Here is a 13,562-nt window from a genome sequence, read left to right as displayed (position 1 = left end):
TTAGGCAAGGAAGGGCCACCTGAGAGGGAAGGAGCAGCACTTGTCAAAGTGCAGGGTCTAAGAGGAGGAGCTACTGTGTGTTTTCTCTCTTTATTATAAATTCATTTTCCTATGGTCCTTTATACGATTTCCAGTTCAGTTGTCACAATCTACACCTGTGTGACTCTGAAGTGTTCCTGTTTTCTTATAGGACAGCCTCACGCCACTATTACTTGCGCTGAAAGAAAACAATCAGCAAATGACAGAATTTCTAGTGGACATGGGAGCGAGCATCCACACAATGGATCATCATGGAAGGTACAGGCTTTTACTTTTCTTCTGCTCCTTTTGACCTTAGTGTGGTGTAAAATGGTAAGAATACATGAGTCAGAAATGTTCCATTAATGGGAAAAAGTGGATTATCTTACATGTTTAGGACATCGAAAGCACTTTCAGCATAAACCATCAGTCATCAATTATTAAGGGTGGGAAACACAACAACACCACACAACATTATTCTTTTACCATTGTAGTGAAGAGTGATGTTTTGTTATTCGTCATCAGATTTTGTTGCAACTATGCTTTTCTAATTAGTTAATGGTATTTCATAGTATTTCAATTAGCTTTTAAAATTGGTACTTTTCATTGGCATTTGAATATTGAATTTCCCATTCTTATCATCTGATTTTTAAACCTCTGCTTCTTTTATACTTGCCTTTAGCATTCTGAGGTTTAAAGCAGTGTTCCCAATCATTTTGTCTTTTGGATGCTGTTTGAATTTAATTGCTTTTCATGAAAAAGATTGATACTCGTGTGTCTTTATAGGACATTTGATTGCTGTTATCTGCTGGTGTTCCTGTTTTTCTTTTTTGAATCTTAACAAATTTTGATGTTATTCTTAATTGGAATGGTGATATTTAAGAACAACAGCCTAAACAGGTTAATCTTTGGCTTCCCTGAAAAAAAGTCAGACTTTTTTAACAAAGGGAATAGTTATAGTTGACTATTCAGTTTACACAAGACTGTGTTTACTTACTTGTTACTTTTTACATGAGAGTTGTACTACCTTGGTAATAGTACCTTTCAACAAATATGTTTCCTGTTGTGAGAAGAATAATATAGCCCTGTGAAGTGGCTGTAAGTTTTATACAATAGCACATTGTTTGTAGCCTACAATATTTTATCACCATCATTACATGAAAAACCTATGACCAGCATTAGGAAGACTATTTTCACATGAACATTGTAATACTGTATTTTTAATAAACATACTCTCATTCTTATAAACATATTGTCAGTGTATTACTACTATCATTACTTATTCCAATTTTAATCCTGAAGTTCAGTTTTATTTCTTAGATTTTCAGCTGTTTATGAATTACAGCACAAGACTGTATTCTAGGCAAATAGTAGAGACTCATTCTCTTCAGTTCATCCCTATTTCAAATAAATGACTTCAGCATAGAGCACCAAAGGACATTAAATTAGTAAATTCTACACTGTATGACCCGAGTGGGTCAAGACACTTCCTGTATCCTCCTTTTATCCCTGAAGTTCTTGTACATAGATGAACCCTGAAGCGCTCTAGAGGTTTGTTTCTGTTTGCATGTGCAAATGGTTAATGTTACAGGGACAGGCAAGATATGAAACTGGTAGTATAGATCAGGTGAGCTGTTGGAATAACTTCATTAGGGTTCCTGAGGTGAAGTTCTTTCTCTACTCTTTTAGAACATCACTGATGCTCGCAGCAGGACACAAAAGCAAAGGAACAGTCAGGCTGCTGCTGCAAAAAGGAGTTGATGTGTGTTTGAAAGATCACTCTGGTAGGACTGCATTGTCCTATGCAGTCAATTGCAGCGATAACCTGTAAGTGTTTACATGAAATGCTACTTTATATTGAAAGGAGAATTGAAGTCATTACAAGAATTGCACCTTCTACATGAGGTTTCAGCTGAATTCTGGTAGTTCTGGTAATTTGGCAAAGCAGCCATGAAACCAAGATTACTAAACAAAGTTAGAGAAGTCAGGCGTTGCAAAGGTTGTAGTTTTCTTTCAGAACTTTGTTCCAAGCAAGAGCTGGGGTTTGACACTAGGGACTCAGGCATGTTAGGCAGGTTCTCTTCTTCTTGCAAGACACCCAAGCCCTACCTCAGGACTTAGAAGAGCTTATTGTTATGAATCCTGATATCATCCAGAACCCCTGTGCATGGGGTTCCAAGAGTGTCACCTATTTGATGTTGAATTAGATACATTTAGTAATAAATCTTGTGAATTTCCTGTTAAGAGCTGGTACCTTCAACCATACCCCCCCTAATTTTTTCAAGAAGCTAAGGCTGTCCTTTAGTCAAGGAAAACAACCCACTTTCACAAGTAGGGTAGAGGAAAAGGACATCATTATCACTCCTTTGATACTACTGTTACAGTGATGCTCTTGAAAGTTTCTCTTGCATTTAGGTAAAAAATAACCTCTACTGCCAGATTGCACTAACTGATCCTGACCCCCTCACTGTTCATGGTAATGCATGCATAGACTTAAAAGTTAGACACTTTTTGAATTCATGTTTGTTTATGCTTCCTCACTATTCCCAAAGTGGAATCACAGGCACTGGCATCTGGAGCTCTTATTTTAGCCACATACAGTGAGGAAACTGACCTTTCCCACTTAGTGTCAGAGTTACGTGGAGCTGACAAATTATTTGGGACTTTGATGCTGAGTTATGCTATGAGGCATCATTGTAAACCTTCAGATAGGTTCCATTAATGTTGCAGGAGGTGATCACTCCTGTGTTTCTTCTGTGCCCCCAGATCTGCACCCAACGAGCCTTTGCATGTGTTGAGAACTTTTTCTTTAGTCATGGGAGGAGCAATATCTTCTTTCCCTGGGTTGGGTTCCATCATTCTAATTGTCCCTCAAGCGATCATTTTCCTGTAGTAATGAAACTCTCCCAATGGTATATATCCCTCAGATTTTTTCAAATATTTTAAAATTATCCTCATGAGGAGGACATGAAGCACAATTTTATGAAATTGAAGAAAACTTGAATTTAAGAGAGCTAAACTTCATCATGTTTCAGTACTCTTTCCACATATAGCCGAGTTTTGCATTCCAAGTCACTGGATGTAAATGCGAAGATGAAGCATTATTCTAAAAAAGAGCTCCTGGTACAGAGTTTGAATAGGTAGGGAAAGAGTAGGAATAGTCCAAGTCATGTGTGAACATTTATTATTTTTCTGCCCTGGGTATGACTGATTGATTCAATCACAGGTGACAATTATATTGTTTAATGGGATGATACCTTTATAAATTGATTTACCAATTATTACATAGCTGACTTCTCTGAAATTCTAGTATCAAAGAATAACTGATGACCCAAGTTAGGACTTTTTCCTTTCTGAGTACATCAGTATTGGAACATGAGGGAAAACACAGCTTGATTTGTGTTTGCAATTCCTATATACTTCAGAATAGGGAACAAATTATTATTTTGCTTTCCTCTTTCTCTGAGCATGGTTTTATAACATCCCATTAAATCTCCAGCCTGTGAACTGAAGCAGTAAAATCCATATTGTTGAAAGAAAACTTAGGGAAATGACTTGTTTAACAACAATAGGCTGATGCTTAGAAGCTGGAGCTTCTAAGTTCAGGGTACTTTCTGGCCCGGGAGGTCATGGATAGCATGACCTCATTGAAAGTGCCAGTATCATGTGCAAAACCATAAGATCTTTGATTTATGTCTGCCACACTTTCCCTTTTTGTCCTCTCACTACTATCTTTTTTTTTCTTTTTCTTTTTTTGTGGTGCTGGGGATTGAACCCAGGTCCTTGTGCCTGCGAGGCAGGCACTCTACCAACTGAGGTATCTCCCCAGCCCTCTCATTACTATCTTAAAAAATATTTCTTGATGTTTAAACTTGAAGTGTGTGTGATAAAGTTCTGTTAATAGATCTGACTATGTGATCTGGTCTTATTCATTTGATATATTTGCTAAATGTTTTCCAGATCAGTATTAAAATAGTAATTTTATTTATTACTTTTTTGCACATATCAGTAAAGAAATAGCTGTTGCATATGAAGAAAAGCAACGTGAAATGTTTCAAAATAAATACCCAGGTAAGACTGTTCAGGAATTACTCTTAATAACTTTTTTTTTTCATCTTAATAATACAGTATTTATTTGTCTTCCCTCTGCCAAACCCTGAGCCAACCACTTTCCCCAGACTGCCCAGAGAGGTATGGGAAAAGGGAAATACAGGGTAGACAAGATATGGGAGAAAGAATTCAAGGTGGAGACTGCTCCTTCACATGGCGAAGAGGATGAGAAAGGCCACCATCAGGCAAAAGAGCCCCATGGCCTCTGAGAGGGCAAAGCTCAGAATGGCGTAGGAGAAGAGCTGTTGCTTCAGAGAGGGGTTCCTGGCATAACCAATGATAAGACTTCCAAATACAGTCCCAATCCCAGCCCCAAAGCCAGCCACCCCAACTGTGGCAGCGCCAGCCCCAATGAACTTGGCTGCTGTGTCGATGTCCCTTGAAATGGTGCTGGTTTGGAAACTGCAGCTAGGGATAAGTGAAATCAGGGGACATGGGACTGCCAAGCTGCTGAAGCTCTCATATGTTAGTGTCTCTGGTCTGTTCAGCACCACTGCACATAGTGGTATGTATGTATGTATGTATGTATGTGTGTGTGTGTGTGGTGATGAGGATTGTGAACCCAGTGCTTCACATGTGCTAGGCAAGCACTGTGCCACTGAGCCACAATCCTAGCCCTGTAAATTACTCTTGGTTCTACTGACCTAGATAAAAATGGAAGTGTAGCAATATTATAACCACAAAAGAGCAAACTAAAATATCACAGAATGAATTCTATTCTTGTAAATATGAATCAGTGGTTTTTTTCAATGTTTTTAAATTCAGTTTGACCTAAGAATGTAAGGTTTAAAATTTGTAAGATGAAACAATATTTTCTATAGTAAATATCCAAATTTTCATTCTAGTCCTGAAATCCTGTATGTTTTCAGATCAGTAAGAAAGAGTTTTATGAGTTGTGTTGTCTCATTAATTTCATTTTAGCCAATTATAGTCCATGGAAAATCAAAAGTTTCTTTTAGTTTTCACAGTATATATATTAAAATTAGTGAAGAGATACTGTGACACCACTATCTATGCTACAGGCCAAGTGATTTGTGTCATCACAATAGGATGAAGTATTCTATGAATCTTATGGATTCTTCTCTTCAGAATAGAATCAAACTTTGTTTAGTGTATTTTCAAGATGTTTAAATTAGGAACTAATATACATATCCTGTTGCATTCAACTTTAGTTGTTTCCGATGTTATGGCAACTAGGTCTTGCTGTAATATACAGTGACTTTAGCATCAGTAGGTGTATTTTTAAAAATTAATTACTTCTTTGTGTATCTTAAACATCAAAAATTTAGGTGATGGTTAAAGTTAAATTCTTTGAGAAAATAAAAGTACACCTTTATCTGGAAACTCTTTTTATAGTTTTATAAAGACTCAGTTTATAAGTATTCTAAGTTGCTTCTTTTAACTAAAAGTATATGGATTTGTCAGCAGAAGTACTTGCAGGAAAGACATCAGAGGAAGAACAGGCAAGACTTGATGTGTGTGAAGTTAACGAACTAAAGGTATATTTTCAATGAATGTTCTGCTTTAATCATGTTTTCTTTGTTTTCATAATGAAGATAAGGCCAAGGGAAATTACTGTTGAGCCTTGCCCTTTAGAATCAAAAGATCATAGTTTGATATTTAATATTAAAACAGTTTTAGCTGGTTGTCATGTTAAAATATTCTTAAAATCTACAATAACTTGTAGCCAAAGTCCATCCTTGGAATGGAGGCATTAATTCCTCTGTATATTGGATGGACTTCCATTTGTCTAACATTGTTACAAACTGCAGAGGGCCCCTGGGAATTTGAGTCTCAGGTTGTGGGAAATATTCTCGTAATCTCATAATCTGTGCTCCTTAATCATCTGAAGGCGTTCTGTCATTTGTTCAAGTGGCCTGTGAACAGAGAAACGAATGCAGTAGAGGTGGTTGGTAAAGAGTTGTTACTTGCTCAAAGTATCTTTCTGTGTTGATTTAGAGAAAAACTGTTTTCATTCAAGTGAACAATCAAGAGAATATTGGGAAGAGAGTGAGAAAGTGAGACAAGAGTGAGTAGGGATACAAAAATGTATTTCAGTTTGAGCAGCCCAGCTAATATTCTGAATGTTTGTTGTGCTTCAAGGTTATAGGTTTTTTAATGTTTTGTCAAAATATTGAAAGCATAGTTTCAGGATGACTTTAGATACTTAAAACTAGTGGGGGTCTATGGGCCAGGTGTGAAGGTGCTGGGGTTGGTAGTAAAGTGGCATGCGGGACAAGCTGGATTGCGGGAAGGTGGCCAAGCTATTTTTCAAGTCAGGAGGACCAGGCTGACCATGTCCAGGGGACCCAGCTTTCCTGGGCTAATGGATCAGGGCCAGGTGCTGGGTCCTACTGGTTGATGCTGAACCTTTGTGCCAGGCCAGGTGGGTCTCTTGGCCAAGTGACAGCTTGACATGCAGGGCTGTGGGCTGATAGTGAAGCTAAGGGTCTAGTAGGCAGAGTAGTGGGCTTGGTTGGGGGACTGGAGGGTTGGGAGATTGGGGGGAGGGGGCTACTGGTGATGAAATTGGCAGGTCCTGAAGACCCTGGGACCAGTGGGTGTTGGACTGAGGTGGGAGTCAGGGAAACAAATGTTTATGCTGCCACACTTTTCAGAAATCACCAGTCTCATGAGTTTTGTGGGTTTTTTTGATTCATCTGTGTACATGATTTTGTTACAACATGTAAATGTATTTCCATTTGAGCATTCCAACTCATTTTGTATACATTTGTTGTGCTTTCATAGTTATAGATTTTCAGTGTTTGTCAAAATTTTGAAAGCATAGTTCCAACATGACTTTAAAGATTTAGAAACAACTGTATATGCTTCCACACTTTAAAAAACAAACCAGTCTCCTGCATTTTTTGAATCAGCTGTTTACATGGTGGTGTTATGAAAAGATGGGTAAATTTAGACATGTGTGGTTTCATCACATTAGGAGCACACACCCCCAGCCAAACACTTGGTACATGACTTCCACGTTTAGAAGACAAGGTTTAAGGTACACTGAGTTTTATAGATAGAAACACAAAAACAAAGAACACCCATTCAGAGATATTATGTAAGAGATAACTAGATGAGGCTTCCTATTGTTCTCCAATACATCCAATTACTTTAACTAAATTACACATGTAATGTATCTGATGGGATGAAATTTATCTGAATGATTTGATGAAATTTCTGACCCAGCACAGTGGAATCAATGGAATCATTCCCTTGGGGTTTTTCCCATAAAATGGTAGGTCACGACACTAGGAGTGTGGATGGGATCATTTAAACTTTCTTGATTTTTCCCATATTATAAGTAGAATATCAAGCTAGATATTTCCACATCCTCAGGCTGTGTGATTTTATTGATGGTTATTGATTGTGAAATCAGAAAACAAGCTCATTTTCCAGTGTTGTGTATTAGCAACTCTGCAGTTTCAGTCTGTCCCTCATTCTGTGGTAACTTTGGCCTTAACTTCAGTGACAACTATTCCCATTTTTAAAACCCCAGAAGCCAAATGAGAAAAGTGTTAAAGGCAGTGGTGGAAAGAGTAGCTTAGTGCAGAAACGGGAAAGCTGCCTATGGCTCCTGAAGCCCCATGAAGTCTGTGCTCTAATCTGCTTGTCGAATGTTAGATCAGGTACTAAAGACAGAAGAGGACAACAATCGTGTTCTTCTTTTTCCTCCTGCCAGTCACATGGGGACTGAAAACTTTAGGTGCCAAGAGAGGATGAAATTAAAGCATAGTATGCACAATGTCCCTTTTTATCTTTTGGAACATGGTTTCTTTCACTCTAAGAGAAATGAAACAGAATCTATAAATATTTAATTGGAGGGTATTAGAAAATTAAAGTAAGCACCTATTTCCCTTTTACGTAACGAAGACATGACAATTCCACAAAGCCAGGTTCTAATCTCAAGGAAAACAAAAATGTGCCTTTTGTTGAAAAGTATTATCTCTCACTCTCAATCTTTCCTGAAAGGATAAACAACACTGCAGGGGACCTGAAATAGAGAAAATTGAAACCCCAGCGATGTGTGAAGGTGGTGGTGCTGCTTCTGCCTCTAGTCATGATGAACTTCCAAAACCCAATAAACAGCAGTTGGCTCTTGAGAAGGAACACCATGATCAGTAAGACTATGGAAATATATCCCAGTAGATAATAGTTATTAATTTTTAAAATGAATTCTACATTGGGCTATATTTATGATTGTCAAATTTTATGCCTTCGTTAGGGCTATTCATCCTTGCATGAGTCTCAGAACAAGTAGCCAAACAGGGAGGTACCAGTTCTTTAATTATATTAAGCCATAGTTCAACTACATTAATAAGTTTGTCATTCAGTAGTTGTCTCACATGTTGGCAAATGTGAGGAAAATGATGTTCTTAACACTGTTGTAAATGGAACTTGAAAAACCTGTTTGAAGGGTGATTTTTGAGCATGTATCAAAATCTCAAGTATATCATTCTTTTCTTTTAGAAAGCTTCATTTCTAGAACTGAATCCTTCCAGGTCAGATAAATGTGACTTCAAATCATTACATGCATGCATATGATAAGGGTGACTGCATTTAGATATACCATATGTCCATGAAGGATAATATATATGCTAAGGATATTTATATAAACATGTTGGGGGAAACCTATCAATTTTTCATAAAGGGTTTGTCATACTATCAATCAGAAATTGGAAATCCTTTTTTGGCAAAAACTCAGGTAATTGCTATTTTCTGCTCTGTGGATAATTGGGTCCTATGGGTGTGGCTACATTCCTCCCAACCTGCATGTATAGGGACTGGGCTGTTCCTCAGCAGCAGAGTGCTTGGACAGCATACAGGTTGCCCCCAGTTGGATCACCAGCACCACAAAAACCCTCTCCCCAACCACAAATCTTTACCTATATAGGCAATGTGCTGCATTTGGCCCACAGACAGTAGTTTCTTGACCCCTTTCTCTATTGTAATGGTCATATGATTCCTGTTCTTAATTCTGTTTAAGTGATGAATCACATTTGTTGATTTTCCTTAGGTCAAACCATCTGTGCATCTCTGGGAGGAAGCTCACTTGCACATGGTGTATTATCTTCTTACTGGGCTTTTGCATGCATTTTGCATTGAAAATATGAATTTTTGCATCTGTCTTCTTTATCAGGGATTTTGATTTGTAGTTGTCTTTCCTTGGTGTGTCTTTGTCAGGTTGTGGTATCAGGTTATGGATTTGTGCAGTGTTTCTGGGAGTGTGCCCTCCCTTTGAATTTCAGGGAATAATTTGAGAAAGACTGATGTTATTACTCTTTTAAAGATCTGGTAGAAGTCATCTGAAAATCCACTGGTCCTGTCTTTTCTTTGCTGTTAGGCCTTTAAATGTGGTTTCAAGCTCATTAATCGATATCGGTCTGTTGAGGTTTTCTGCCTCTTCGTGGCTCAACATGGGCAGGTCATATGTGTCTAGAAATTCATCAATGTCTTCTAGATTTTCCAGTTTTTTAGTCACCATTTCCACATAGTTTCTAATGATCCTCTGGATTTCAAAAGCATCTGTGCTATTATCCCCTTTCTCATCTCTGTTGTTGTGGATTTGTACTTCTCTCTCTCCTTTGGTTAGTTTGGCTATGTGTTTACCAATCCTCTTGATCATTTCAAGTGTCCAACTCACTGTTTTTTCATTTCTTTGTGTTTTTTCCCAATTTCATTAATTTTTGCTCCAGTCATTTTGATCCCTGTCTTCTATTGGTTTTGCAGTTAGTTTTTCCTTTGTAAGGCTTTGAGGTGTAGCATGTATGTTTACATATTTGGACCTACTTTTTAAAAATGTAGGTACTCAGTGGTAAACACTTTCCAGTAATTGTTTTCATACTGTCTCAGGTGTATTGATTGGGGTCTGGGGATGTGGCTCAGTTAGGTAAAGTGCTTGCCTGGCAAGTATGAGGCCCTGGGTTCAAATCCCCCAGCACCAAAAAAAAAAAAAAGAACACTCTAGAAATACTGGTAGTTTTATGTTTTCTCTTATTTCTTCAAAATATATCTTTCTTCTTTGGTCCATTCTTTACTTCAAAGAGTATTGTTCAAAATCCTTATGTTCACATTGTTTTCATTATTTTTCTTGATGTTGAATTCTAAGTTAATTTCATTAAGGTTCGATAGGATGTGTGGGATTATATTGACTTTTCGTGTTAGCTGAGACTTACATTGTGAGATATGAAGGAGAGTTTGGTTGGTTACAGGAATCTTGGCTGGGAATTGTTTTCCTTTAGATCTTGAAACATCTCATTCCAGGCCCTCATTCATTTTAGGGTTTGAGTTGAGAAGTCCGAAGTGAGCCTTGTTGAGTTGTCCATCAATATGAGTTGGTGTCATGATTTTTGTTTTGGGGATTGGATGCAGGGGAGTTACCCACTAAGCCACATCCCCAGCACTTCTTAGTTTGGTCTCACTAAGTTCCTTAGGGCCTCATTAAAGTGCTGAGTCTGGTCTGGATCTTGTAATCCTCTTGCCCCCGCCTCCCAAGGTACTAGGATAACAGGCGTGTTGCTACCATGTCTGACAGAATATCCTAATTTAAAAAACATTTTGAAGTGCTTGTTTTCTACTGGTGATACTGAGGGGAAGTTTTGCAATTACTGACTTAAATTCTGTCACTTCACAGGGCAAAAATCGAGATGGACAATGAGAGGGACATTGTCGAAGAGATTCTGCGCAATCAAATTTTCTATGAAAAGGAGGTGAGTGTGGCAATAAAGAAAAAGAATTCTCAGGTATTTTCTCTATTCCTCTTCAAATATTTGGAAGTCTATTTATATGAATACATATTGTGAAATTTCAGTATATATGTCATGAAAAGTATTGAAGAGATGAGTTTTAATATGTATTTGTATGCATTCCATATTTTAATATACTCATGAGATTGAGTGTACATGTATTTGGGAAATGGTGGTGGTATTTTCTAAATAAGATTGAATTCCCAATGAGAACTCTTTTCCAGGGATATCCCATATTGAATTATTTGACTTTCTGATCATCCTGGGAGGTTTTTATCTCATACTCAATTATGTAGGATTGTTTGGGTGGATACAATAAACTTGGTTTTCACCCGATTTTTTTTTTTTTTTTGAGGACATTAGAGAACGTTTCAAAGCCCTCCTGTCTTTTAATGTCAGCACTAATAAATTAGTTGAAATTTTAATTGGCTTACCTCAAAATGAGACCTCCTGTTTTCTCTTCCAGGTTTTCAAACTTCCATCCTCATTGTGTACATTAGATGTTTTCATTTTAATGTATTCTGAAGAGCATTGTATTCCTAACGTTTAGGCAATTTTCTGATACTTTTTTAAAAACCTTGTTCATTCCGTTAGTCTGTGCTTAGGTGCCTTTGTCCACACCAGGCATTCTTAGATGTGTTCTCTTAATGTTATCCCAGATTTCTATTGTATTCTGTGCATGGTAACTTAATGTCTATTCTATGTTGAAAGCATTACTTTGCAGATAATAAATTTTACCTTCAGGGCTTGAGAATGAATGTGTTTTCTGTGTGAACTAATTTTCCTTTTCTAGGCATACTCTTTGTTTCTTTTTTAGACTGACTTTCTTTATTGAAATATTTCTCATTCCATATTTTTCTCTATAGTTCATTCCTTACTCTTCTTTCACAGTTCATTGATTATTTTAAATATAAATTTTAAAATTCCTTGTCCAACATTTTCTTCTCATTGTTGTCAGCGAGGTCAGTTGTTGAAATTTCTGGACTGTTGGGGTAGCTTGCCCCGCTTTTCCTCTTGTCTGCATGTCTCTCCATGTTCTGGGATGATTATCTCTTTTACTTTTATGTAAGGAATTATTTAGTGAGCTTCTTCCTCTTAAGTGCCCCAGACAGGGCAAATAGCCAGGTATTGTTCTCCTGTACCATGTGTATACTTAGCTGTTCCCAGTATCAGCACCACTTTGTGATCAGAAATTAAACTCTTGGTACTACAGTCACATGAGATCAACACAATCTACCAGGAGAACTTTGGGGAGAACATGTAGAAAATGCTTCCATGCTTCCTTTCATCCAGGTATAAAATTGTAGTAGTCTGCAATAAGTCAATAAATATGTTATTAAAGATAGTAAAATTACTTTTATAATATAGCTGCTGAAAAGGGAAGGAAATGATTTGGAAAAGTAAAGCAGAGAGAGAAAAGTTGGAAAAGTGTAATAGAAACCAAGGTATAAAAAAGGAAAGATGGGAAGGGTGGATGTAAGGCAGGAACAGCTAACTCAAGAAGAAAAAGAGGGAGTGAGGAGAAAGTGTAATAGACCTGAGCTAGAAAAACAAAGATAGAGTTATTTCAAGTAGAGACAAAAGTCTAGGAGACCCTCTCTTGTCCTTGGTGTATCTGCATACCTACTATGTTTCTGCTCAGTTACAGGGATGGTGCCTGATTTTCTGTGACTTCACTGCCTGTTTAATATTTTTCTGTAAGGGAGTGTATTTTGTGAGCTCTCCTGAAGAAGAGCTGTGTGAGTCCTGTGAGTTCAGTGCAGTCACATCCAGAATGGGCTCCCCGTGCCTATTTTGATGTGTGTGGGGGGTGTGGTGGTCTAAATTAGAGGCATATCAGCCTCTTTGCTGTGGTGCTGGGTGTGTCATGGTGGGTACATAAGGATCTGCTGCAATCAGGTCACAGGTCAGTGGGTTTCTATTAGGGTCCACTGGGAGGTAGCTAACACACATGGGGTTCACTTTTATAAGCCACTTTGTGGCTTTTACTGGCACTATGTATGCCCCCGGTTCTCTGCTGACTGCTTGGTGTTATCCTCAAGAGCTGCCTTCTGTGAGTCTGAATGAGAGTTGAGTTAACCGGCAACTCTGGGACTTAGAACTTTGTGTCATCCTTGTGCTGGTGGGGCACATGCACTGTTTTCCAGGTTGCTATGTTTTTCTCACCAGCTGTTTTTTGTTGTTCAACCCAGGGGCCTGAGCTTGGGTGCTTGGAGTGTGTTATGCTGCATCATCTGGCTGCTTCTCCTGGAAGGAGGAGTGCAGGATGCAGGGTTCATGTCTATCACTGATGGCGTGGAATGCTGAGCACCCACTCCTCTGCACAGGGTCGTCTTTCAAATAGCACAGAATGTTGTGGCTGTGCTCAAGTGTGGGACTTGTGTTTGAAGGCTTTTTGTGTGTGATGTGTGGCACAGCAGGCTTCATCCTGGTTGATGTTGAACACAGGGGTACCACCCTGAGTCTGGGGCAGAGCATCGATTCACCTGTCTGTGTTTGAGTTCCTGTTGTCACTGGTGGTAATCCTTTGGAGCCAAGTCGCCTTTGCTGGGACTTGTGTAGAGTTGGTAAAATTACTTGCTGGATTTCTGCCTCTGTGGAACCCCTGGCTGTGCAATCTCTGTGGGCTGTGGATGTCTCAGAAGCCTCTACCTGACTAGGACATCCCTCCATGTATTTTCCAGT

The 13,562-nt window shown here is 38.3% G+C and overlaps 2 protein-coding genes across 9 annotated transcripts in view; one reads left to right on the top strand and one right to left on the bottom strand.

The window, feature by feature from the left end:
* LOC124962010 (ankyrin repeat domain-containing protein 26-like) overlaps positions 1–13,562 on the top strand; it is a 96,987-nt gene that overhangs the window by 65,034 nt on the left and 18,391 nt on the right. For 7 of the 8 annotated variants that reach the window (XR_007104410.1, XM_047521084.1, XM_047521085.1 and 4 more), the window contains 6 exons: positions 191–297; positions 1,708–1,845; positions 4,028–4,089; positions 5,554–5,627; positions 8,104–8,252; positions 10,766–10,841. Coding sequence is in view for 7 of the 8 variants with exons in the window: in XM_047521084.1 (XP_047377040.1) it covers positions 191–297; positions 1,708–1,845; positions 4,028–4,089; positions 5,554–5,627; positions 8,104–8,252; positions 10,766–10,841 (606 nt within the window). In the remaining variant the exon portion in view is untranslated. The remainder of the gene's footprint in view (positions 1–190; positions 298–1,707; positions 1,846–4,027; positions 4,090–5,553; positions 5,628–8,103; positions 8,253–10,765; positions 10,842–13,562) is intronic. The other variant, XM_047521086.1, reaches the window with a different exon arrangement.
* Positions 4,237–4,628, bottom strand: LOC124961875 (ATP synthase F(0) complex subunit C2, mitochondrial-like; the record flags this gene model as incomplete). Its single annotated transcript, XM_047520931.1, has 1 exon — positions 4,237–4,628. A coding segment is annotated over one exon (351 nt), but the record flags the coding sequence as incomplete, so codon positions are not given.

The sequence above is a fragment of the Sciurus carolinensis genome, chromosome 12 (genome assembly GCF_902686445.1).
Source record: "Sciurus carolinensis chromosome 12, mSciCar1.2, whole genome shotgun sequence".
NCBI lineage: Eukaryota > Metazoa > Chordata > Mammalia > Rodentia > Sciuridae > Sciurus > Sciurus carolinensis.
This window is presented reverse-complemented; position numbering and strand designations above follow the sequence as displayed.